At 35.4% G+C, this 24,967-nt stretch overlaps 1 protein-coding gene across 1 annotated transcript in view; it reads right to left on the bottom strand.

Annotated features, from left to right (window-relative positions):
- The window catches only part of AP3B1 (adaptor related protein complex 3 subunit beta 1), a 210,205-nt gene that overhangs the window by 51,967 nt on the left and 133,271 nt on the right, over positions 1-24,967 (bottom strand). The window contains exon 22 of the mRNA XM_037529629.2: positions 15,018-15,124. Within this exon, the coding sequence (XP_037385526.1) occupies positions 15,018-15,124 (107 nt within the window). The remainder of the gene's footprint in view (positions 1-15,017; positions 15,125-24,967) is intronic.

Here is a 24,967-nt window from a genome sequence, read left to right on the forward strand (position 1 = left end):
ATCATAAAAAACTTTGAAATACGCACAAAAGCAATGAGTAATATAATGGACAACTAGGTATTTATCATTAAGTTTCAAAAATAATTAACATTTTTTGAATCTTTTTTTTTTATAGAGGCATGTTTTTATTTATTTATTTTGTTTGTTTGTTTGTTTATACATGCACTGGGTACAGTCAGAAGTGCGGGAGGGTGAGCGAATTCTCCAGATCCAGAGTGGGGAGCAGAGCAGGAAGAAGGACCGAAGTACACTGTTGAGGGGAGCAGTGGGCAGCAGGAGAGGTCTGCGCGCCATGTGGGACCCTCCTCCGGTGGCCGGGGAGCAGCCGGGGATCGAACCGGCGCCGCGGAGGCTGCGGGCAGCTTCACAACCCAGCGCTCAACCGCTGCGCCACCGGGGAGGCCCCATTTTTTGAATCTTAATCATCTTTACTCTCAATTATTTAAAAACAAATTCCAGATATAATCTAATTTCATAGTTTGGTTTATATATTCAAAAGACACTTTTATTTTTATATTCCCCATATAATTGCAACCCCCTAATTTTGCCCCCTATTCCTCCTTTCCCCGCCCCCTCCCCCCTGTGTGTCTCTGGTTCATAGTTGTTTGTTGATTTTGATTTTTTCTTTCTTATGTTCTTCTAAAAGATACTTTTAAAGAAAACTTGTAATACTCTCATCACACCTAAGAGAAAAATAATTCCCTTAATTTCATGTAAGATACAGTCACTGTTCACATTTCCTTGACTATCACACATATTTTTTGGAGTTGGTTTGCTTGACCAAGATATATTACATTTGTTGGAGTCTTTCTTAAATTATATTACACATTTTAAAGCAAAACTTCATGAAAATGAAATTTTGTGTCTTTCAGGGTGTTTTTTTTGAGAAGTATAAAGTAGATCTTCAGTATTAATTGAACATTGGGGGAGATATTAACATATTCAGTAATGTGGAACAGCTGCAAATTTAACGAAATAACTCCTATTGATAGGTTTATACAAGCTGCTTATAATCACATTTGTGAATGATTTGAATAATAGTATACATGTGGTATATTTTAAGTGGCTTTTACTTTTCGATATAAGAGTCATATACTGTGTTTATATATTTTTTACTCTGCTCTCTTCTCTCTGGAAATAAATTAATTTCTTAGTACTGATTGGGCATGTACTCTGTAGTTAAATTCATTTTCTTTTGCTTTGAAGAGAAACAAAATTTTTTTAAGTACTAGTATTTTCCATAGTTGGGTTAGGTTACTCATGTTTAAAGATTGCAATACTATTAAAATAATACTTATCACTTTTCCATACCATGTACTGTCCTATGTTCAAAAAAATTTTGGCAAGCTTTTTAAAAAGGAACAAAGTAACAGAAATTAACTTGGTTTACAGATGATTAAATAATAATTATTTGATGATTAGCCAATGCAAAATAATCCAAGATCTCACAAAGCTTTAAATGTGTATATTTTTCTGCAAATATAACTGAATATAAGGGACCAAATATGAAAGAAATGCATTGATAGTAATACAAAGAACAATCAACCTTGGATGTATAAAATTAAATTGTCAGAAAAGATGAAATCTTTTAAAAAGCCTTTTATTTCTTATTGTACTAAATTTAATTATGATAAAAGTTAAAAACCATAACCTTAGGAAAGAACTCAGTGTTCAATAAACTGTCTCAGCTCTTAAGAGTGGATTTACAGCAATCAAAACGAACAGAAAGAGGCCCAAGGCTTTCGTTACGATCACCTTTTTAATTCCTTAATATCCTGCAGATTTAGATACCTTTTTTTGGAGAGTGATCTGTTTTTTCCATATAATATCTACTAGGCCATTAATAAATATAATTAGCATCTGAGAAGTCAATTTCTCACTGTTGAGAACTTTAATGTAATACTGAGAAAGCATTATGAGTACTACCTTCCAGCCAGATGTTAAAATGGTATATATTTATATTTGCTTAAGAAAAATAAAAGTATTTTCCAATAAAAACTGCAACTAAAAGTTACTAATTTCTTTTTGAAAAGTGGATCCTTTATTCTAGAAAAGGAAGAGATGACAATGGTCTATTATTAATTATGAGATCTCTGAGGTAGTAGAAAAATATAGAGATGAGGTGGTAGTATGACACACCTTAAAGTTTAATTAAAAAATTAAAGCAACTCATACCTAGAAGAGAATTGAATATAAGAATAAGATGGGACATGGGTAGGCAATGGAAGCACAAAATACTGTCAAACTTTAATTAAAAAATGTTTTCAATTTAAGCAGACCCAGGTCAGTGATTTTTCATTATTTTTACCACAGTTCCATAACTACTGACATTTTCATCAGAACAAATAAAGGATTTTCCCCAAATTTAAAATGACAAAATTATTTTTAATTTTGACTTATAATTTCTTCTTCCTCTATCCTCAAAGGAATTTGATCTTGGCTGGATTTCTCTCTTAGTCTGGGGCTTGAATATATCTTAAGTTTTTAAAGTTAAAAAAATTTTTTTAAAGATAGTACTTTAAAGATAGTACTTTTTTAAAGATAGTACTTTTTTAAAGATAGTACCATATCAGAAAATAAATTTTATCATAGATATATTATCATTTTTATCATAGATATATTATCATTTGTTCTGGGAATGAAATCATATATACAGAAAAGATCTGGCACATAACTTAGTAAACACTTGTATTCAAAAAGACTCCCCCAGAGCAATTTGTCCTTGAAGACAAACATGAAGAAAGCTTGCACTCTGGAAAATAAAAACAAAATGAGCTAGTCTAGTATCAGATTTTTAAATGAGAGTGAATACCTATCTAAGGCAAAAGTCCTCTTAAGAGAAACAGAAATCAACTTCAATTACAACCTAAATTATAACATGCAATTATCCTAATAATTCTACATACTTAGTGACTTAGTGAATCAGATTTTGCCTCATGAACTAAGGTTTGTTTTTTCTTCATATTGTTTTAAAGCCAATAGAGTAACCTCTACAGCAAAAGCAGGTCTGATAAACATGATTGTTTTTATTCCACAAACAAGATACGAACCTCATCCCTTATCAGGACCGTTGCAACCTCAATAGTTGCCAATCTTTCTCAATAGAAATATGCCTATTTGTTAGTCATTTTTCTATATTCCTTAGACAAAGAACTTGACTGAACTAATGATAAGTACTAACTTCAGATACTGAATTTGGTTTATGCATAAAAAAATGCATTTATTTGATGTTACTCCACCTGCCCAAATTCAAGTGCATTACATATGGGTTTCGTTCTTGCTATCCTTCAGCATGTAAATCCTTGAAGGGGTAAAGAACCTCAGTTACATGGCTTTTTGTAACATGACAAATTAAATACCATTCTTTCTGCTGGCCACAGGAAATTCCATGCTGGCGACCCATGACACATTTACAGACTTTAGTTTATCAGTGCTGCTGCTACTGTCTTCACCCTGGCATCATGTGATACACCACAGCACTACTTCAAGGACAATAGAAGGTAAATAACATGGACTGTGAAAATTGTCCTACTTGTTAGAAGATAAGTAGCTCTAATATCTAAATTTTGAACCCAATTAATGTCAAAAGTAACTCTTGTTAGATTTCAAACTATAAAAGTATAGATGGAAACAGGTGAGACCGTGGAGCTTAGTTAATAACAGTATTTATATATATTATATACATAATATATATATGTAATCAGAGAAATGACAACTTGTAACTACAGAAATCCCTTAATGGTGAAAACTATGTCATAAAATGAGCACTTAGTACATTCCAATTACATACTTTTGAGGCAGTTTTTCTTCATGGTCCTACTCAACCATAAACTCTAAGGGGAGGAACTTAGCCCATCCTGTTCACCTCTATTTCTTTGGCACCAGCCTTGTATTTTGGCCTAAATAAATATTTCCTAAGTAACATACTTAATTTAATTGACATATGTATAATAAGTAATTTAGAGAGATCTGAACATTGTCCTGGTTCTTGAGAGGCAACCTCTAAAGCCTTGGAATTGGGCCTCCCTTGGTGGCACAGCGGTTGAGCCCTGGGATGTGAAGCTGCCCGCAGCCTCTGCAGCGCAGGTTCGATCCCCAGCCGCCAGTGAGGGTTCCACATGGTATGACAGATCTCTCCTGCAGCGCCCGCTGCTCCCCTCAGCAGTGTATTTCATCAGTCTGCCTGCTCTGTTCCCCACTCTGGCTCTGGTGAATTCTCTCACCCTCCGGCGCTTCTGACTGTACCCTGTGCTTGTATGAATAAATAAATCATTTTAAAAAAAATAAAGCCTTGGAATTTCTAAAGTGATAGGAATACCTCTATTATTCTATTATTATGCCAATTAGGTGACTCAAGATGGGTCCCTTGATAGCTTATACTAAACAGATTAACTTAGGATGGCAACTGACCACACCAGAAAGACAAACCATGTGATTATTAAGATTGGGTCAAGGATAACAGCCTGAAGTGGAGGGGAAGGCTGGAGATTAGAGTTCAATCATATTTATACAACAGAGTCTCAATAAAAACTCTGGACACCTAAGCTTAGTGGCTTCCCTGGCTGGTAGTGCCAGTGGGGTACCAGAGAAGCTTTGAATTTGAAAGCTACACGGAATGTCCTTTATAAATCTTTCTTTGGTTAAGTTCTAATTTGTATTCTAGTGCTATAAAAAAACTATAATCCTAACTATAGTGCTCTTCTGGGTTCTGTTGAGTTGTTCTAGCAAGTTATCTATCCTCAGGGTGGTTTTAGAAAATCTCTATACCTGCATTTGGTTTGACAAGTCTTGGGTCAACGTAGCAGTCTGGAGGATGGTGTCCTTAATATCAAGTTTGGTTGACTATAAGTGGCATGCTGCATCTAACAGGGATTTACTTTTTGGAAGTCCAAGTCGACTTTTCTTTGATAAATTGTTCTTGGATTTATTACTATTCCTTAATATATTACTTTTATATTCTATAATCATCACTTTTGTTAATAAACTTTCCTGTGCACCCCTAAATTAAATTCCACTTAAGAATCCATGAGGATCAAGTCAGTTATAGAATGGTGTGTGCTTCCTCACTAAGCTGGGCCTGTGTCATTCTCTGTTTAGCCTACAACACGCTACAGATATAATTTCTTTTCTGTAGGTACCATTATATGAAAAGACTGGAAGGCAATGTAAAGAATTATTTTTACAATCTTCCCATGAGAGTATGTCACCAATATGTTTCTCCAGCATCAGACTTCATCATTCTAAGCTATTTTGGCTCTGCTTTAATCACAATGAACTACCATTTCTTTTACCCTCCAAGCCTGACCACACCTCAAGCTTTCACATACAGTATTTTCTATGACAGGGATGTCATTATCTTTCTACCTCACTACCTAGACAAATTCTCACTACTCTTCAAGATTCAGTTCTAAGGCCACATATGTAAATTCTTTTCTTTTCTTTTTTTTTTTTTTGGTGGGACCCTCACCGGTAGCCGGGGATCGAACTGGTACTGCAGAGGCTGCGGGCAGCCTCGCAACCCAGCATTCAACTGCTGCGCCACCAGGGGAGGCCCATGTAAATTATTTTCTAAGAGATCCTTGCTATCCAGTTTAGGACATAGCAGATTTTTACCTCCAGTATATAGCACTTACTACAATTTTACAATTTGTGTTTCCTCCCCTAAATTGTGAGTTTTCTGCTATAATGTTCTATGATTCATGTCCTTCGTTGATTCATTACTTGGCCATTTCCTTTGAGGTATCTAAAAGCACATTTTCTAGAATTCCATATTAGTCTCTTCTTATTGCATAGATATCCCTAAGTTGGCTATTATATTCCCCTGCTTTAAACCATTATCTATTGGGGGGGGGGACTGGCCTGCTCTTTTTCTAAAATCCAGAAAGGACTCCTACCTGCTTACTGAGAATCTCCAACTTGATATTTTACAAACTCTGAGTCAACATATCATAAACTAACTTTGGCTGTCATTTATCCTCCTCTTATATTTTCTATCTTGGCTAACTGGGCACTACTACCCAGATGATCATTCAAATGGAAATCTCAGTTATCTATGTAGTCATTAAGCCCTTAGTTTGCTCTCTTCATGTTCAATTAGTGTTCTACACAACTTTATAAAAGGAAGCTCTGATCACTGTCAATGACCTGCTTAAAAATCTTCAAAATTATTTCCTTTGAAAGTCTTCCTACGGTATAACTTCCAATCATGTTACTAATTTCATCTGGAGCCACATCCAACTCAATACAAAATTTTGTTTATTAGCTATATGTAACTATGTAATTTCTCAAAAATGCAATAATTGTATCCTTCATTTCTGATCTGGTCATACCTTGTATCTGAATATCTGTTCTCTGTTCTTCCTTACTGGTGAACTCAGCTATCCTCAATAAAGACCCAAAGAAATACACTGTTCTTATCTTTATTAATAGTCCTGGTTTCAGAATTATTTGCTTTACTTCTCTGCTCTTAAAATACTTGATTCAAGTTTTCTGGTCTGTTTCACTAAACTTGAGCTCCTTTATTCCAGAAGGGGAAGTCTATTAACCTGCTATCTATAATACTAGTATAGTGACCTGGTCACCATTCTGTATTCAATAAGGAGGTATTTTAAGTGAATGAAATTAAATTATTTTAGATAATCCATGTTAATCTGTATGTGTCTCTGAATGCAAATATCTGGAGGATCTCATTGATGTCCAGAACAACATAAACATTAAAGGAACATTTTCCCTTACTTGTCTGATCAATTTTATTTTATTTTTTTTTTTTTTTTTTTTTTTTTTATAGAGGCATGCTTTATTTATTTGTTTTGCTGGTTTGTTTGTTTTGTTTATACATGCACTGGGTACAGTCAGAAGCGCGGGAGGGTGAGAGAATTCACCAGAGCCAGAGCGGGGAGCAGAGCAGGCAGAAGGACCGAAGTACACCGCTGAGGGGAGCAGCGGGCGGCAGGAGAGGTCTGATCAATTTTAGATATGAAAGCTATTTTTCAATGGAAGCTAATGTTGGTCAAAACCACACAAGCACTGCAAAAGGCACGGGCTAAGGAACCCAACCAGTATTCCACTATCTAAAAGTCAGTTTATCTTGCTTGTGTTTGTTAAAGGTAAATATTATTTTTCAACTCATTTCAGAATACTGCTGTTACTTCTTATTGAACTTTTTTGTGGTTTTTTTTTTGTATAGAGGCATGTTTTATTTATTTATTTGTTTATACATGCACTGGGTACAGTCAGAAGCGCGGGAGGGTGAGAGAATTCACCAGAGCCAGAGCGGGGAGCAGAGCAGGCAGAAGGACCAAAGTACACTGCTGAGGGGAGCAGCGGGTGGCAGGAGAGGTCTGCGCGCCATGTGGGACCCTCCTCCAGTGGCCGGGGAGCAGCCAGTGATCAAACCGGCGCCACAGAGGCCGCGGGCAGCTTCGCAACCCAGCGCTCAACTGCTGCGCCACCGGGGAGGCCCTTATTGAACTTTTATAAAAGTTACTATCACAATCAGTTAACAGAAGTAAAAAAAAAATTTTTACAATGAATTCTAAATCTAAATGAGTAACATTTTATTTACTATAATTTTCACGAATTGGGCCCTCTGGTGGCGCAAGGGGTTAAGACACAACCTATGAAGCTATCTGCAGCCACTGCATCACGAGTTCGATCCCCAGCCAGGAAGCAACCAACACGGCACAGCAGACGTCTCCTGACTCGCCCACTGCTCCTCTCAGCAGTGTACTTGGTCAATCTGCCTGTTCTGTTCCCGCTCTGTCTCTGGTGAATCCTCTCACTCCGCACACCTCTGGCCTGTACCCCAGCTCTTGTATGCATAAATAAATAAATCTTAAAAAAAATTCACATATAATTCTTTGAAACAATTATCTGAATTGACTTTCAAGCAAAGAAAAAGAATAAGATTGTTGGGAACACAGAAATACAATTCAATAATTAAAGCAGTTTAAGGAGTTTACTAAATCATATACAGATTGAATTATATAAATTCAAAGGATTACTATTCAACTTCTATTCCTTCATCAGATGGGTGGTTTTGACAAATATAAAAATGTATTATATTCATTATTATAAAGTTCAAAACAAATTTATCAAAATTAAAAATTTAAAGTAAAGAATAACATCATTTTATGTTTAAATAAACCAAATGAGAGATTTGCAGGACAGGGCAGCACTTGATATAACTGATTATATCATTATATATATTAACTAAACATATATCATATATATTTATATATATTAACTAAATAATATTTAATGTATTAGTAAATAATATTATCACTTCAAATCATGAGAACCAACATAATATATTTTAGGCAAAGTGTAAAGAATAGCTAAAGAGAAGCCCAACAACAGTGCCTCCATCACCCAGTATCATGAATAAAATTTTACAAACACAAGTATAAAGGACACTCTCAAGTGTACCACTCCCAGATTTCATTGTTTTTCCTTTTGGCATAAGTAGTTACCACTATTTATATTTGATGACAACCAGCAGCCAAGGATGTTTCCTAGCATTTTCCTAATATGTGCATAGCTTAATTGCATAGATCATTTTTCTAACAATTATTGCTTTAAATTTTTACAGTTAAATTTGTTACAATTTTTAAAAAACTTTCCATGTGGGGCGAGCACTATGAACTGTGGCAGAAGGACAATGTGTGCTTCAGTGGAGGGAGAGCTACAATGACCACACCTAAGGGGAGAAATCCTATATTGTCCAAATATTAAGCAATGACACTTTGTTAATAAAAAAAATTTAAAAATAAGAAAAACCTTTCTACATACAGATGGCATCAACTTTATATATCTTTCTATGATCAACCATCCAACTGTCCTTTCATTCTAGTATAGTTTTTGAAATTTATCTATGCTGAACATATATATCTAGTTTACATATCTTCATAATAGCATAATACTCCATTGCACATGTATGCCACAATCTATGTATCACATATTCTATTGATAAGATTCAATCCTATTTTTTTTGCTTTTACAATGTGCTAATGAAAATTCTTAGAATATTTCATGTTTTTCCACAATAATTACTGATTATAGGGAATGTATATATACAACGTGACTAAATATTTCTAAATTACACTGAAGTGTGATTTTAACAATATGCATTCCTATTATTAGCCATGTGTACATTTTTTTGCCAACACTTATATTGTTAAAGCTTTCCCATTTCTGGAGAAGTCCATACTTTTACAATCTTTTAAAATAAGCTTCTTATGGTAAATTAAAAAACAAAACACAATCCTCATACAGTCATAGAATAAAATGCAAACATTTTCAGGGACAACATTTCTCTTCATGAAAAACAATTAGTGTATTTAGGAAAACTATCTCCATTTCATATTCAAAAATTAAGGTTTACACAAGTCAAATAATTTCCTATAGTCACAATGATAATAAGTAGTAACACACCCAAAGGTAGAAATTAGGTCTTTGGGCTCTAAAGTCAAGGCATTTCCCAAAAGTCTCTCTACCTTTCTAAGTGAATTATTGGTATTTTAAGTTGGAACTCAGCTCAGTAGACTATGGTGGAAGATTATGGGTATTTTTGTGGTGGGAGTGATGTGGTAACACAATTTTGGAGAGGTATGAAACTGTAACTCTAAATCCTATACAGAGTGTTGTAAACTGTTACCTCAACTGAAAAAAAAAAAAAAAAAAAGTATATTCCCACAGATACCTTTTGATCTGTGGTTATATACTAAACAACCACAGGTATGATACTTTCATTATGGGTTTTATAGCATTTGGGGAATTGTCTGGGAAAGCTTATAATGCAGTAAGATAAGAACTAAAAAAAATAAGTGAACAAAATAACAAACTTTCTTATAGTTTGAGAAGAAACATACAAATACAAAGAATGAGGATAAGATTTCATGCTGATGTTTATCATAGAAAATATACTAAGATAACTTTTAGAAATAACTGCTGAATTTACTTCAATACTCTGTGCCCCAAAAGTACAAAAAAATCATCTGAAGTAGAAAAGACTGGTGTTTCACTCCAACATTTCTAATACCAGAGGAGAATGATTTATCCTTATATGCAAATTGTCTTTATCTTGCCTTTTCCCATGGCCTCCAGAAGTCTAACATTCTGAGGATAGCTGTTTCTGAGTTCCCAGGGCTTGATATATAACTTTTGTAATTATTAGTGTAAGAATAATCTAGTTAAAAAAAGTCACTAATGAGTGACTGAAAAATTCAGTTTGTCCACTGAAATACTATAGCAGAAACTAAAATGTTCCCTCACTGTTAGCCATGTTTTTGGCCAAAAGCCAATTGGTCTCATATAAGATTGAAATGATGTGTTCATACATCATCTTTACCAAACAGTTTGAGAAATAAGGTCTTACCTCACAATGATAATATTTAGTAAGTGGTATGTCTAAAAGTCTGTGTTCTGAATACATAATTCAAAAAGGTTACACAGTGCAATTTTTCACTTGGAAACTACTTGGTGTGAAGAAGGAACTGTTCTTTGGATTTCATTGTAAATATTTCGGTACTTTCAAGGAATAAAATCTACCCATATTACATGAAATATACAAGGAAAACAAATAATTCACTGGAATTAATAAAAATCATCTAAGGACTATGGAATCATCATAGCTAAACAGTTACATCAATTTATTTTCACAAACTCATTCAAATCATCTCAGCATAACTGAGATGCTCTGAAACTTCATCTCAGTTTCACAGAATCTCAGAATATTAGTTAAAAGGAAACATGATATCTATACCTTGCTATCATTTAAAAGTGAGCAAACCAATGACTTGCTCAGTCTCATCCAACAAATTAGCAGTAGTGATTCAGAAAAATAGATGTTAGACATATCAATAAAAAGGAAGCCAAGGCATTTATATACATTTCCCCCTTTCTACTGAAAAATATAAATCATAATTTAATCATTCAGAAACCTTTGCCAACAATATAATGCATTTTCTTCTACTCTTTAATTTTTCCTACATTTAAAAACACAGTATGAACACACAAATTAACAAAATTGAGATAACATACCCAGTAATTTGATTCCATTTTCACTTCATATTAAAATTATTTTTTATCTGATTAAAATATTTAATAAAAACATATTAATAAATATTTAATAAAAACACACAACATTCTTTGACTTTAATATACTTTATGTAACCATCATTCTCCTATCACAAGATATCTAGTTTGTTAACAACCATGCACATAAATCTTAGTAGTTTAAATTATTTTCTTAGAAGAAAAACCTAGACATGAGATTACCAGGTCAAAGTATGTCTATTTTGACAACTCTTTATATTTCATCAGTGGAGCAGTGTATAATGCCTGTTTGACAACTCTTTATATTTCATCAGTGGAGCAGTGTATAATGCCTGTTTGACAACTCTTTATATTTCATCAGTGGAGCAGTGTATAATGCCTGTTTCATTGCATCTCTCACTGGCAAAGGACAACAGTCTTAGTAATTGTTGCCAAGTTCACAGGTAAAACGGCTGATTAAATTTGCATTTACTTATTACTAATACTGAGTATTTTTCATATATCTATTGTCACATGTATTTCTTCTTTTATAAACAAAATTTTTATCTTTTGAAATATAATATATATACAGGAAAATAAATTTATCTTAAGTGCAAAGATCAATGATTTTTCTCATAAACTGAAACCCAAGTACTAGGAGCTAGATAATTAGAATATCATCAGCATCCCAGAAAGCAGCTCCTGTGTTCTACTTTTTTTTTTTAAGATTTTTATTTATTTATTTATAGGAGAACCAGAGTACAGACCAGATGTGCGGGAGGGTGAGAGGATTCACCAGACAGAGCGCGGAACAGAACAGGCAGACAGACGAAATACACTGCTGAGGGGAGCAGTGGGCAAGACAAGAGAGGTCTGCTGACCTTATCTTTCAAACTGTTTGGTAAAGATGATGCACCATGTGGGACCCTCGCCGGCCTGCCAGGATTGAAACCGCGTTGCAGAGGCTGCGGACTGCTTCACAGCGCGGTGCTCAACCGCCTGCGCCACCAGGGGAGGCCCACCTGTGTTCTATTTAAATCACTACTTCTCCTAAGGGTAATCATTATTCTGACATTTAATACCATAAATTAATTTTGCCACTTTTGTACTTTTGGTCAATTTTATGTTAATAGTTTTGTTTTAAAAAGTTAATTAGGGTCTCCCCGGTGGCGCAACAGTTGAGGGCTGGGTTGCGAAGCTGCCCACAGCCTCTGCAGCACCGGTTCGATCCCCGGCTGCTCCTGGGCCACCGGAGGAGGGTCCCACATGGCGCGCAGACCTCTCCTGCCTCCCGCTGCTCCCCTCAGCAGTGTACTTCGGTCCTTCTGCCTGCTCTGCTCCCCGCTCTGGCTCTGGTGAATTCTCTCACCCTCCCGCACTTCTGACTATACCCAGTGCTTGTATGTATGTATGTATGCATAAATAAATAAAAATAAATCTTTAAAAAAAGTTAATTAGTATTTATCATGAAACACTTATAGAGAAAAAAGCACAAAAAAAATCAGCTTTTGGTTTCACTAATCTTTTCAATTTTTTGTTTCTATTTCTTTCCTAATTTTTATTAATTCCTTCCTTATATTGATCTTTGGTTTCTTTTGTTTTTCTTGTTCCTTCAGACAAAAATTTTGATTGCTTATTTTAGATTTTTCTTATTTTGTGTTATGGGCCTATACTGCTATGTACTTCCTTGTAATATTGCTTTCATAGCATCCTATAGGATGTGGTAGATTGTCTTGCCATTCTTGTTAGTCTCCAGATAAACCTCAATTTCTTGTTTGATTTTTTCGTTGATACAGTAATTGTTCAAAAGCATCTATTTAGTCTCCAAATACTTTTTATTTATTCCAGCATTCTTTCTGTGGTTAATTTTCTAGCTTTATTTCATTATGATTAGAGAAGATGGTTGATGTAATTTCTATTTTCATAAAATACCGGAGATATGTTTTGTGTCTCAGCATATGTTCTATCACTTGAGAAGAATGTACATCAGTTCTTTCGGAATAGAAGACTCTGTAATGTCTGTGAAGTTCACCTGATCAAATATTTAATTTAATGCCTTTATTTCCTTGTCAACTTTCTACTGGATGATCTATCCCTTAGTGGAAGTAGGGTGTTGAGCTCCCCTAATACTAATGTGATTTTGCCCTAAATACTGCTCTCACTCCTTTTTGAGTGTTTAAGATAACCACACCCTGCAACTTAAAAACAGCACTATAATTTTAATAGTTTTCACTTAACACTTCTTAAAGGAGCTGAACAAAGTGGACAAAAATGCATTTTGCTCTGTTGAGTATTTCACTGGATGGTCCTGATATCATCTGTTTTGAAGAGGGAAAGTTTTATAATAATCTGTAAGAATTAGGTACTCCTCTTTCCTACTTCTAACAGAGACCACTCTATATTTTCCAGCATCTTAGATTACCAACTGTGTACACTTGCCTGACCTGGGATCCACTGATAAACTAGGTCTATCAAGCTACCTGTGCTCCTATTAAAATTTTGTTTTATTTCTTAGTTTATCAGATTTCTGACAAATTAATAGATCAGGCATATCAACAGATTATACATCCTAGGCAGGTGATTCAGTGTGGAAGCTAAGGGTATATAATGAGATAATATAGAAAAAGTTATTATAGTTACAGATACTATGATAGCTTAATGATTTTGGCATTTTATTGAGATAGGCAATCCTCTTGCCTCATTTCAAGTCATCACTCATAAATAACATCAAAGAATTTTTCTAAAGACACCAAGGCATGTCCAGAAATGTATGACAATACACGAAGAGAAATAAAATCTTGGATTTTTAAAACGAGAACAGCCAGTATGGTTACTTACTATGGTAAAAGAATAGGGGTAGGAATAGCATGATTATGAGAATGAAAATCTGTGAGTACAGACAAAAATTATTTTTTTTCTTTTTCCTATATTATTAGGTTTTTTTCTGGCTTTTTTTTTTTTTTAAATTAACTTCTTGGCCTTCTTATATTGTTGTTAATTTTGGGACAGCATTTGATTTCTCCCCATAGGTATAGTCCCCAAAGTTCTCCCACCAACACAGCACTTGTGATCCATCTCCCACATCCCTTATGCTCTTCCCTCTCCTGTTTTGACCCCACTCCTTCACCCTCCCCTGCTGCATGTCTCAGATCTATGGTCAGCTTGCAAGCTTTTGTCTTTTTCCTAACCCTTTGTTTAGTTTCTTTATATTCCACATATAAGAGAAACCATCAGATATTTATCTTTTTCCTTCTGAGTTATTTTGCCTAGCATAATCCCTTTCCGCTCCACCCATGTTGCTGCAATGGCTTGAGTTTATCTTTGTTGATTGTTGAATAGTATTCCACTATGAATATATACCACTGCTTTTTGATCCATTCATCCTTTTTGTAGCAGTTAGGTTGTTTCCATATCTTGGCTATTGTAAATAGTGCTGCAATAAACATAGTATATAATGAGCACTAAGACAATGAAGATTTACTGCATGCTGGACATGACAGTCCCCCATGTCTGATTTCCCTCACCATAGCGTCCCAGGTCCAGGACTCACTAGAAGTCCACAGTCTTACATCTTCTTTTCCAATTTGGACTTTTATGTCTTTCTCTTGTCTAATTACTCTACCTAGGACTTCCAGTATTATATTAAAAATCATTGGTGTAGACAATAATTCTTTATGGCAGAATTTTTATATATATAAAAATGAACTCAATATGACAAAGAATCTTTTATGTAACAGATATAAAACTGTACCACAAAAATGTACAACTAATAATTAAATGAGGATAGGCAATAAACAGAAGTAAATTGAAATAGTGGTATGAGTAGAGCATATTAAAAAATCTGCAAAATCAGAAGGCTGAATCTGAACTGGATTTGTTAGAATTGTTCAAGACCAAGTATTGACATCAATTATTTGTATTTCAGTAAGAAAGATCATAGCATCATTTAAAAACTGATATAGTAATTTTGGAAAATTACTTACACTAACAACTGATGAAGAAGTTGACAAGTTTAAACCTTCAAGATCAGCTATCAAACTTGGAGAAAGAGCTGGTGTTGGAAGTACAACTGGAGTGGATAGTTGGTTAACTGTAACAAAAGGCTCAGTTTAGCAAATGTTTATGAAAATTTAATTCATATTATTAAAAGCAGCATTATTACTTTATTTTTAATTTTAATTACATCACTTTAATATATCTATAACAATTCTATTAATAAATCTATAACAGTTTGATTTAGTTAAATTATTATCAAGTCATGGCAGTTATTAATTTTAACTTCCAAAACATAATGGCAAGGTGGTCCAATAGTCTACAAAGGCCTATGGGTACATTGTGGCAACATGCACCTGAGAGGTTTAAACCTATTTTCCTAAATCATATAGCAATATAAACCAATGTTACCACACACAAAAAGAGATGGCAAATCCTATAAGAAGGATATAATTAAAATGAGTAATAGTTTCTGAAAAATTTTATGATATAACATTATTCCCAACATTTATCACCAGTAACTTCACTAAAGGAAAAAACAGATTTTCTTTTTCAGATTAATATAAAGAATAAAAAGAGCTTTCAAGAAAGTCTCTTGTTGATTCAGAAAAGTTAAAAATGGGTACTGAACTCCTTTATCATGTTATTCTCTATTCTAATAAATAGAGAGGCACAGTCTATATATTTCCCTTCTAATTACACTTTATAAGCAAAAGCGATGTTTTAGAGAGAAATATCTGACTGACTTTAAAATTCCTTTGTATTTGAGATCAGATACCTGAAAATTTGAAAATCTAAAATGTGAAATGACCATGTTACTTCTGTTTAAGAATTTTCAAAGGCTTACAAATGACTATGAGATTAAAGTCCAACTCCTTGGCCTCCCTGGTGGTCCAAGGTATCACCAGCCAGTGAGGCAAGAGCTTGATTTCTGGCCAGGGAGCTAACTCACATGGTGTAACAGACCTCTCCTGTCTCTCCCACTGCTCTCCTCTCCTCAGCAGTGTATTTCAATAGATCTGCCTTTTCTGCTCCCCACTCTGTCTCTGATGAACGTTCTGATCCCCTGCACCATTGGGTGACACCCCAATTCTTAAATACATCAACAAAAAAATAAATCTTTTTTTATATGTTTTTTTTTAAGAGGCATGTATTTTTATTTATTTATGATTTATTTGTTTGTTTGTTTTGTTTATACATGCACTGGGTACAGTCAGAAGCGTGGGAGGGTGAGAGAATTCACCAGAGCCAGAGCGGGGAGCAGAGCAGGCAGAAGGAGCGAAGTACACTGCTGAGGGGAACAGCGGGAGGCAGGAGAGGTCTGCACGCCATGTAGGACCCTCCTCCGGTGGCCGGGGAGCAGCTGGGGATTGAACCAGCACCGCAGAGGCCGCGGGCAGCTTCGCAACCCAGCGCTCAACCACTGCGCCACCGGGAAGGCCCAACAAAAAATAAATCTTTATTAAAAAAATAAAGTCCAACTCCTTAATTAAAGGCACAAGGTCCTTTAAAGCTAGCTCAGCATAGTCCAAAAGAATTCTGTAATGATGAAATGTTGTATAGCTGTGCTAACAAACATGGTGACCATTAGTCACATATGCCAAATGTGCTCTTGAAAAGTTCTAATATGACTAAAGAACTCCATTTTAAATTTTAATTTAAAATCAAATAGTGACCACAGGTGAAATCGCATAAAAATAGCTTATCTCCAATACATTAACTACCCTTATGTTCTAGCTCTACCAAATAAGGTTTCAAAATTGTTTCATGTTTTGAGCCTATATTCTATTCTGTACCTAAAAAGTATTTACTGCCTTGCTCATGTTGCAACTTTTACCAATTAAGACACCATTTGATAGGAAAGCACAACCTGACTAAACTAAACACAGCTTCTATGTACTTCTTTTGTTTTACAGATATACGTGGACACACTGTTATAATTACTTTTCATCAATACAAATTTACAGGCTCTACTAGTCTGTGTGAGCAGACTTTAATTTTTAATTTTTAATGCTTAATAACTGCTCAACTGTTTGTTGAAAGAAAAAAATAAAACATAGGAAAAGTTTTACCTTTCAACAAACTATCACACCAAACAACACTATCAAGGAAGTAACACTGATTCAATTTGACATCACTTTCCAAAGTATCTTTTTCTTATTTTAATCTGACAATATCCTATAAATTAGGCAAAACAAATACTAATTCATAAAGTTAACAATTAAATATTTCATGAACATAGAAGTTCAAGACATGGTCCCTGTCTTAATTAACTTAAAGCACAGATGAGAAAAAAGAGGACATGTACATGAAGATTAAAAAGCTCAACATATGCAATAAAAAGAGCAGAGCAGAGACTAGGTGGAAGAGAGAATAGAACCTGTGGTTTCTTCCTTGTACTTCTTTAAGGGGTCCGAAGCACTACTACAATCTCTAGGCTTCCTCAGACCATGGAAAAACCATTACACAGTTAGAAAGTGTCACAGGGAGCTGGGAAACAAAGAAAAGAATCACTGGAGACAGGTGGTAAGAAGGTTTCATGAAAAGGAGGGAACAAAGCCCAGTTTTTAATTAAGAGTAGGGATTTAATAAGAAGATATAAAGAAGCTGGTTAATTTCTGGAAGAAAAAATATTGTAAAACAAAAGGTGAGAGATGGAAAACTGGGAAAGCAAAGAGAGTTGGAATTATCCCATAGACCAAAGAGAATTATCTCATAGACCAAATCTAAAAAAACAGTAATGAAATGACAAATTTGGGACTGGAGGATGATTAATCAGATGGTAGCATAAGAGAACTGATGGAAGGAAAGAATATTGTATTTGCAATAAGGAAGAATTTGTAATTGTTCAGGAATGAGGTGCAAAGGACTGAAGTAGACAATGGTGGTGGGAAGGCATAGGAGGGGCATTTATATTAAAGACATTGTGAACTATGGCACATGGGGATTAAAACCTGCCAATGTCATAAGAGAAGTGAATAGAACCACTGTAGGACTAGAAACTGGCTCTTCTAACTTTGGTCAAAATGCACTGATTTTCCATACAACAGGTCATTTGTTTGTCCATTCAAAATATTAGATGTTCATATAAGGAATAAAAGTTGAATAGGAAATAGTCTCTGATTTCAATTTTAAGTTGGCTAAAGACAGAGAGAGGAAAAAGACATCAAAACAGGAGATGAAAATTCATTCTATAGGCAATTTTGCTCTTAAAAAAAGATTAAATAGGCTTTTAATATTTCAGAAGACAGAATCTCTGGTATTAAAGAAATGATTACACATCTATTTCCAAGTCTGGCAAGATGAAAGCTGGCACAGAAAGTTAAATCCTTACTTAAATTCTGAGGCCAAATGATTATGCCAAAGTATTTAATGAATGTACTTTAAAATTCTAGTTTTTATTTTTTTTAAGATTTATTTATTTATTATTATTATTTTTTAAATAATAAATTTTATTTTTATATTCCCCCATACAACTGCACATGCCCCATTCTAGACCCCAATCCCTCCCCTGCCGGCCCCCACCCCCCAAAAAGTGTCTCTGGTTCATAGTTTTTTGTTGATTTTGATTTTCACTTTCTTATAGTTATTCATTTTCCTGATCCCTTATTTAAGTTTTCTAGATTCCTGCTATGAGTGAGACCATCTGGTATTTTTCTTTTTCTTTCTGGCTTATTTCGCTGAGCATGATCCCTTCCAGCGCCATCCAGGCTGCTGCAAATTGCATGTGTTTATCTTTTTTGAATGCTGAGTAATATTCCATGGTGTATATGTACCACATCTTCTTGATCCAGTCATCTATTTTTGGGCATTTGGGCTGTTTCCAAAGCTTAGCTATTGTAAACAGTGCTGCTATAAACATAGGGGTGCAGGTGTTCTTTGGAATTGATGTTTCTGTGTCCTTCGGGTAAATACCTAGGAGTGGAATTGCTGGATCATATGGAAGCTCTATGTTTAGTAGGTCCAGAAATCTCCACACAGCTCTCCATAGTGGTTGGACCAGTTTGCATTCCCACCAACAGTGCAGGAGAGTTCCTTTTTCTCCACAACCTCGCCAACATTTGTTGTTGCTAGTTTTTTTAATATGTGCCATTCTCACTGGTGTAAGATGGTATCTCATGGTAGTTTTGATTTGCATTTCCCTGATCACAAGTGATGTTGAACATTTTTTCATATGTCTGTTGGCCATTTGCATTTCCTCTTCAGAGAAGTTTCTTTTTAGCTCTTCTGCCCATTTTTTGACTGGGTTATTTTCTTTGTTGTTGTTGAGTCACATCAGCTCTTTGCAGATTTTTGTGATCAGTCCTTTATCATTAGTGTTGGGTGCAAAAATGTTCTCCCAGTTGGTGGGGTTTCTAAAATTCTAGTTTTTAAATAAAACAAGGCATACAAATGAAAATGAGAGAGCAATTTCATCTATCCAGTTGACAAGAAAAAAATTTAAATATAAAATCCAGCATTGGTAAGGGCATAAGGAATATGGCACTCTCATACTAATACTGTGTAAGTTGGTATACGCTTTGTAGTAGGCAACTTCACAAAACAGAATTCTTCAAAGCCTTGGCCCTGGCAATTCTATTCTTGGAAATTTACCCTAAGGAAACACTCGTGGTGAAAATGCAATAATAGACTTAGAACAATGGGTATTACTTTATGATGATTGCAAAACAATGAAAATGGCAATATTACAAAATTATAAAGAAAAAAACATGTAGACATTAAAAATGAAATTGTTGAAGATTATGATATGGAAAGGAATAGGTATGATAAACAGAGAAAAAGAGAAGATTTGCATATGAAAAGAATCTGAACTGATATGTCAGAAAATTAAACCATGGTGTCTGGATCACAAATCTGTTTTATTTTCATCTTCTTTTTTATTTTATACAAAACACTTTTCTTTTTTAAAACTAGAGTATCAATGACCCTTTTGATCAGAGTTTTGCTTTAAAGTTTAAGCATATGGGCCTCCCTGGTGGCACAGGCAGTTGAGCGCAGTGCTGTGAAGCTGTCCGCAGCCTCTGCAGTGTGGGTTCGATCCCAGCCAGCCGCGGAGATACCCACATGGCGCGGCAGACCTCTCCTGTCTCGCCTGCTGTTCCCCCCAGCAGTGTATTTCAGTCAGTCTGGCTGTTTTGTTCCCTGCTCTGTCTCTGGTGAATCCTCTCACCCTCCCCTACATCTAGCCTATACCCTAGTTCTTGTATAAAAATAAATCTTTAAAACAAAAATAAACTTTAAGCATAACACTTAAAATACAAACGTTTAACCTGAAATGATTTAACTTATTAAATGCAATATTCGGTTACTGTTTCTTGTTCACCATCTCCATCAAGGTTAATCCTTATGTAATGCTTATATGCAGGCACAGCTTTACCTGCTTTTACGCCTGTTAACGCATTTGATCCTCTTTAAAAATTCTCAAAGTATGACTATTATCCTAATTTATAAAGCAATTAAAGCACAGAGAGATTAAATAACTTGCCTAAGTTACACAGGTAGTAAGTAATAAAACTAGAACTCAACTCAGTCTCATTGTCCAGCTCCTTTAGTCCAATGGTTCTACTAAAATTTACTCAGTAATATATTATAAATTATAAGGCTTATCTGAAGCATGCTTATTATTAGCTAAAGAAAAATTTTAAAAGACTTCACACTTATTTGAACTAATACTATAATCACAGAGGTTTACATTACTATAAAACAACATCAGAACATCAGAATAGGATTACTGCTTTATGATCATGCTACTGAGATCACATGGTATGGGGTACTTAATTTCCAGAAGTATAAAACATGCCTCAAAAAAAGAGAGCGTAATCAAAGCCTACCTAAGTTAGGCCATGTTGTCTTCCAGCATAAATAAGCTTTAATGTATCATCAACTGACTCCATGAAACAGTCATATACTTTTGTATCTAACGTGACTCAGAAACTTTTCAGCCATTCTTTTTTAATTTTACAATGAACAAAATGAGACTCTAAGAAACTAAGTCACCTAACTGATTAAAGGCCATACCAGGTGTATGGCCTGTGCTTCTGATAACATTCTCTCAATATATACAATAAGGAAATACCAAGTTACTTATCCAAAATCACAGAACTATTTTGTAGTAGAGCCAGTGGATTGCCAGAGTTGCTCTACTTCTTCCCTATAGAGAAAAAGATATTAGGCGGTGAGAAGCCTTTTCTCATCCATGACTTTACTTCTCTCACTCCTTTGCCTCCAACTGCTTGACTTATTCTTATTTTCTTTTTTTGGTAAGAATTTTTTTTTGTTTTTTTTATATTAATTTTATTTTTTACATCATTGTTTATTTTTAAACAATATTTGCTTCCCTCCACCCCCTCAGGTGTAGTCCCCATATTTCCTTCACCAATGCACCCATGCACCATCACCTCAGTCCCCTGTGGTCCTTCTTTCCCTCCCTCCCTCTGATTTCTCTCCCTCCTCCTCCCCTGCAGTATGTCTCTGATTTATAACTGTCTGTTTTTGCTTTGTTGTGTTTTGTACTGTTACTTTTTTTTACACTGATGTCTTATTTGGTTCCCCTATATTCCTACTATAAGTGAAAACATCCGATATTTTTCTTTTTCCTTCTGGCTTATTTCACTGAGCATAATTCGACTTCTAGTTCCACCCACATTGCTGTGAATTACATGAGTTTATCTTTTCTGATTAGTGAATAAGATTCCATTGTGTATTATATGCCACATCTTCTTGATCCAGTCATCTATTTTTGGGCATTTGGGTTGTTTCCAGGTTTTACCAATTGTAAATAGTGCTGCAATAAACATAGGGATACAGGTGAGCCCAGAAATAAAACCATACTTATATGGGCAACTGATCTTTGACAAAGGAGCAAAGAATATGCAATGGAACACAGACAGTGTGTTCAATAATTGGTGCTGGGAAAACTGGAACACCACATGCAAAAAAAAAAAAAAAAGAAACTAGACCACTACCTTTCACTGTGCACAAAAATCAACTCAAAATGGATAAAAGAACTGGACATAAGACCTGAAACCATAAAATATATAGAAGAAAATATAGATAAAACACTACAAGACATACATCGCAAAAACATCTTTAAAGACTCATCACCCAAAGCAAAGAAAATCAAGGAAAAGATAAACTCCTGGGATTACATCAAACTGAAAAGCTTCTACACAGCAAAAGACGTTAACCAAAACAGAGACACCCCACTGATTGAGAAAAAATCTTTGCACTCCAGTCAACTGATAAGAGACTGATCACAAAGATATACAAAGAACTCACAGAACTCAACAAAAACAAAATAAACAATCCAGTCAACAAATGGGCAGAAGAACTTAAAAGACATTTCTCCAAAGAGGAAATGCAAATGGCCCAACAGGCATATGAAAAAATGTTCAACATACCTTATAATCAGGGAAATGTAAATTAAAACCATACTGAGATACCACCTCATACCAATAAGAATGGCACATATCAAAAAAACGAGCAACAAAAAATGAGGATGTGGTGAAAAAGGAACTGTCCTGCTGGTGGGAGTGCAAACTGGTCCAAAAACTATGGAAAACTGTCTGGAGGTTTCTCAGTCTACTAAAAATGGAGCTACCATAAGACCCAGCAATTCCACTACTAGGGATCTACCCAAAGGACACAAAAACATTGAGTCAAAAGAACACCTGTACACCTATGTTTAATTCTTATTTTCACTGAGCTTGAGTGTTCATCTTGGTACAGCTAGGTGGTTTAGGTATCCCAATACCTAACAGATTCCATGCACATCTCTTTTCTCCTTTCATTTACAATGCAGCAATCTAATTGCCAACGTATCCATTTTTCCCATAACACTTTGAGTTTCTTGGGTAGGGACAATGTTGTATTCATTTAGAATCTCCAACATGTAGTCAACTACATAGATCATAGCAAGTGCTTTCTGAATGAAGACATAAATTCAGTACTTTCAGTTTTCCTGGTATACAATGTGTACTGAACAAATAACCTCTGTGGATTATGATGTGTCTCTTAGATAAAACTCAGGAATGTGTCTGCCTTTCCTTCAAAATCCTTCAAAATGAATCTGATTCTCACAACTGTGAACCCAAGCTGCTAGAGGGACATTTTAATTTTTTTTTAAAGATTAATTTATTTATTATACAAGCACTGGGTACAGTCAGAAGCATGGGAAGGTGAGAGAACTCACCAGAGCCAGAGCGGGGAACAGAACAGGCAGACCGACGAAATACACTGCTGAGGGGAGCAGTGGGTGGCAGGAGAGGTCTGCATGCCATGTGGGACCCTCGCCTGGTGGCCGGGGATCGAACCAGCACTGCAGAGGCTGCGGGCAACCTCGCAACCCAGTGCTCAACTGCTGCGCCACCGGGGAGGCCCAGACTTTTTAATTTTTGATCACCAAACTGCTTATCATATAGACAACAGAGAACCATTAGAGGTTAATAAGGAGCATATAATGAAGTTAATGTTTTAAGAACCTTTCTCAACAGTGCTTTTCTCTCATAATACTCCATATGTCATTATCTCTAAGCACAGATCATATGTCTTCTTCCACAAGGCCTTTGTGGCTCTTTAGTTGTTTTTTGTCTTCTCCCTCATTTGCGCTTTACTGTATTTTATACCTCCACACCTCTCTCTCATATAACAAGTTACTTGTTCAGATATCTGTGTCCCTGACTAGGTTTTAGTCTCTTGAAAAGAATAACTAAATTCTATTTATCTGTTCTAGAAGCTAGCAGAGTACCTTGCACTTAGCAGAAAGACAAAAAAATTAATTTGTTAACAAGAGAGTTTTCAAAAACTCTGGGTATGAATAAGCCTGGTATATTTCAGAAATGCAAAGGAGTAGAGCAGATAGTAGGTAGGCAATAATCAGGTAATCTAAGGTCTTAGAAACAGAAAGAGATGTACGTAGGTATAAAATTAAGCCATTAAGCATTTCTGACAAATGCAGGACTACAAAAGATTTTTTTTTTAATTTATGATTTATTTGTTTGTTTGTTTATACATGCACTGGGTACAGTCAGAAGTGCAGGAGGGTGACAGAATTCACCAGAGCCAGAGTGGGGAGCAGAACAGGCAGAAGGACCGAAGTACACTGCTGAGGGGAGCAGCGGGCGGCAGGAGAGATCTGCGCGCCATGTGGGACCCTCCTCTAGTGGCCGGAGAGCAGCCGGGGATCGAACCGGCGCCGCAGAGGCCGTGGGCAGCTTCGCAACCCAGCGCTCAACCGATGCGCCACCAGGGAGGCCCAACAAAAGATTTTTTAAAGAAATAGTTTTTGGACTAAATGTAAGACCTGAAACCATAAAATATATAGAAGGAAACAGAGGCAAAACACTTTATGACATGCACCTCAAAAACATCTTTACAGACACATCACCCAAAGTAGCGATAGTGAAGGCAAAGATAAACAGCTAGGACTACATCAAATTAAAGAGCTTCTGTTCAGCAAAAGAGACAATGACAAAAACAAAGAGAAACCCCACCAACTGGGAGAACATTTTTGCACACAACACTAATGATAAAGAACTGATCACAAAAATCCACAAAGAGCTGACGAGGCTCAACAAAAACAAAGTAAATAATCCAGTCAAAAAATGGACAGAAGAGCTAAAAAAAAAAAAAAAAAATCTCCAAAGAGGAAATGCAAATGGCCAGCAGGCATATGAAAAAATGTTCAACATCACTTGTAATCAGGGAAATGCAAATCAAAACTACAATGAGATACCATCTTACACCAGTGAGAATGGCACATATTAAAAAAAACTAGCAACAAATGTTGGCGAGGATGTGAAGAAATGGGAACTCTCCTGCACTGCTCATGCAGTGCAAAATGGTCCAACCACTATGGAAAGCTGTGTGGAGATTCTGCAGCCTACTAAATATAGAGCTTCCATATGATCCAGCAATTCTACTCCTAGGTATTTACCCAAAG

The sequence above is a fragment of the Talpa occidentalis genome, unplaced genomic scaffold, assembly GCF_014898055.3.
Source record: "Talpa occidentalis isolate TD23 unplaced genomic scaffold, MPIMG_talOcc4v2.1 talOcc4.6, whole genome shotgun sequence".
NCBI classification, from domain to species: Eukaryota; Metazoa; Chordata; class Mammalia; order Eulipotyphla; family Talpidae; genus Talpa; species Talpa occidentalis.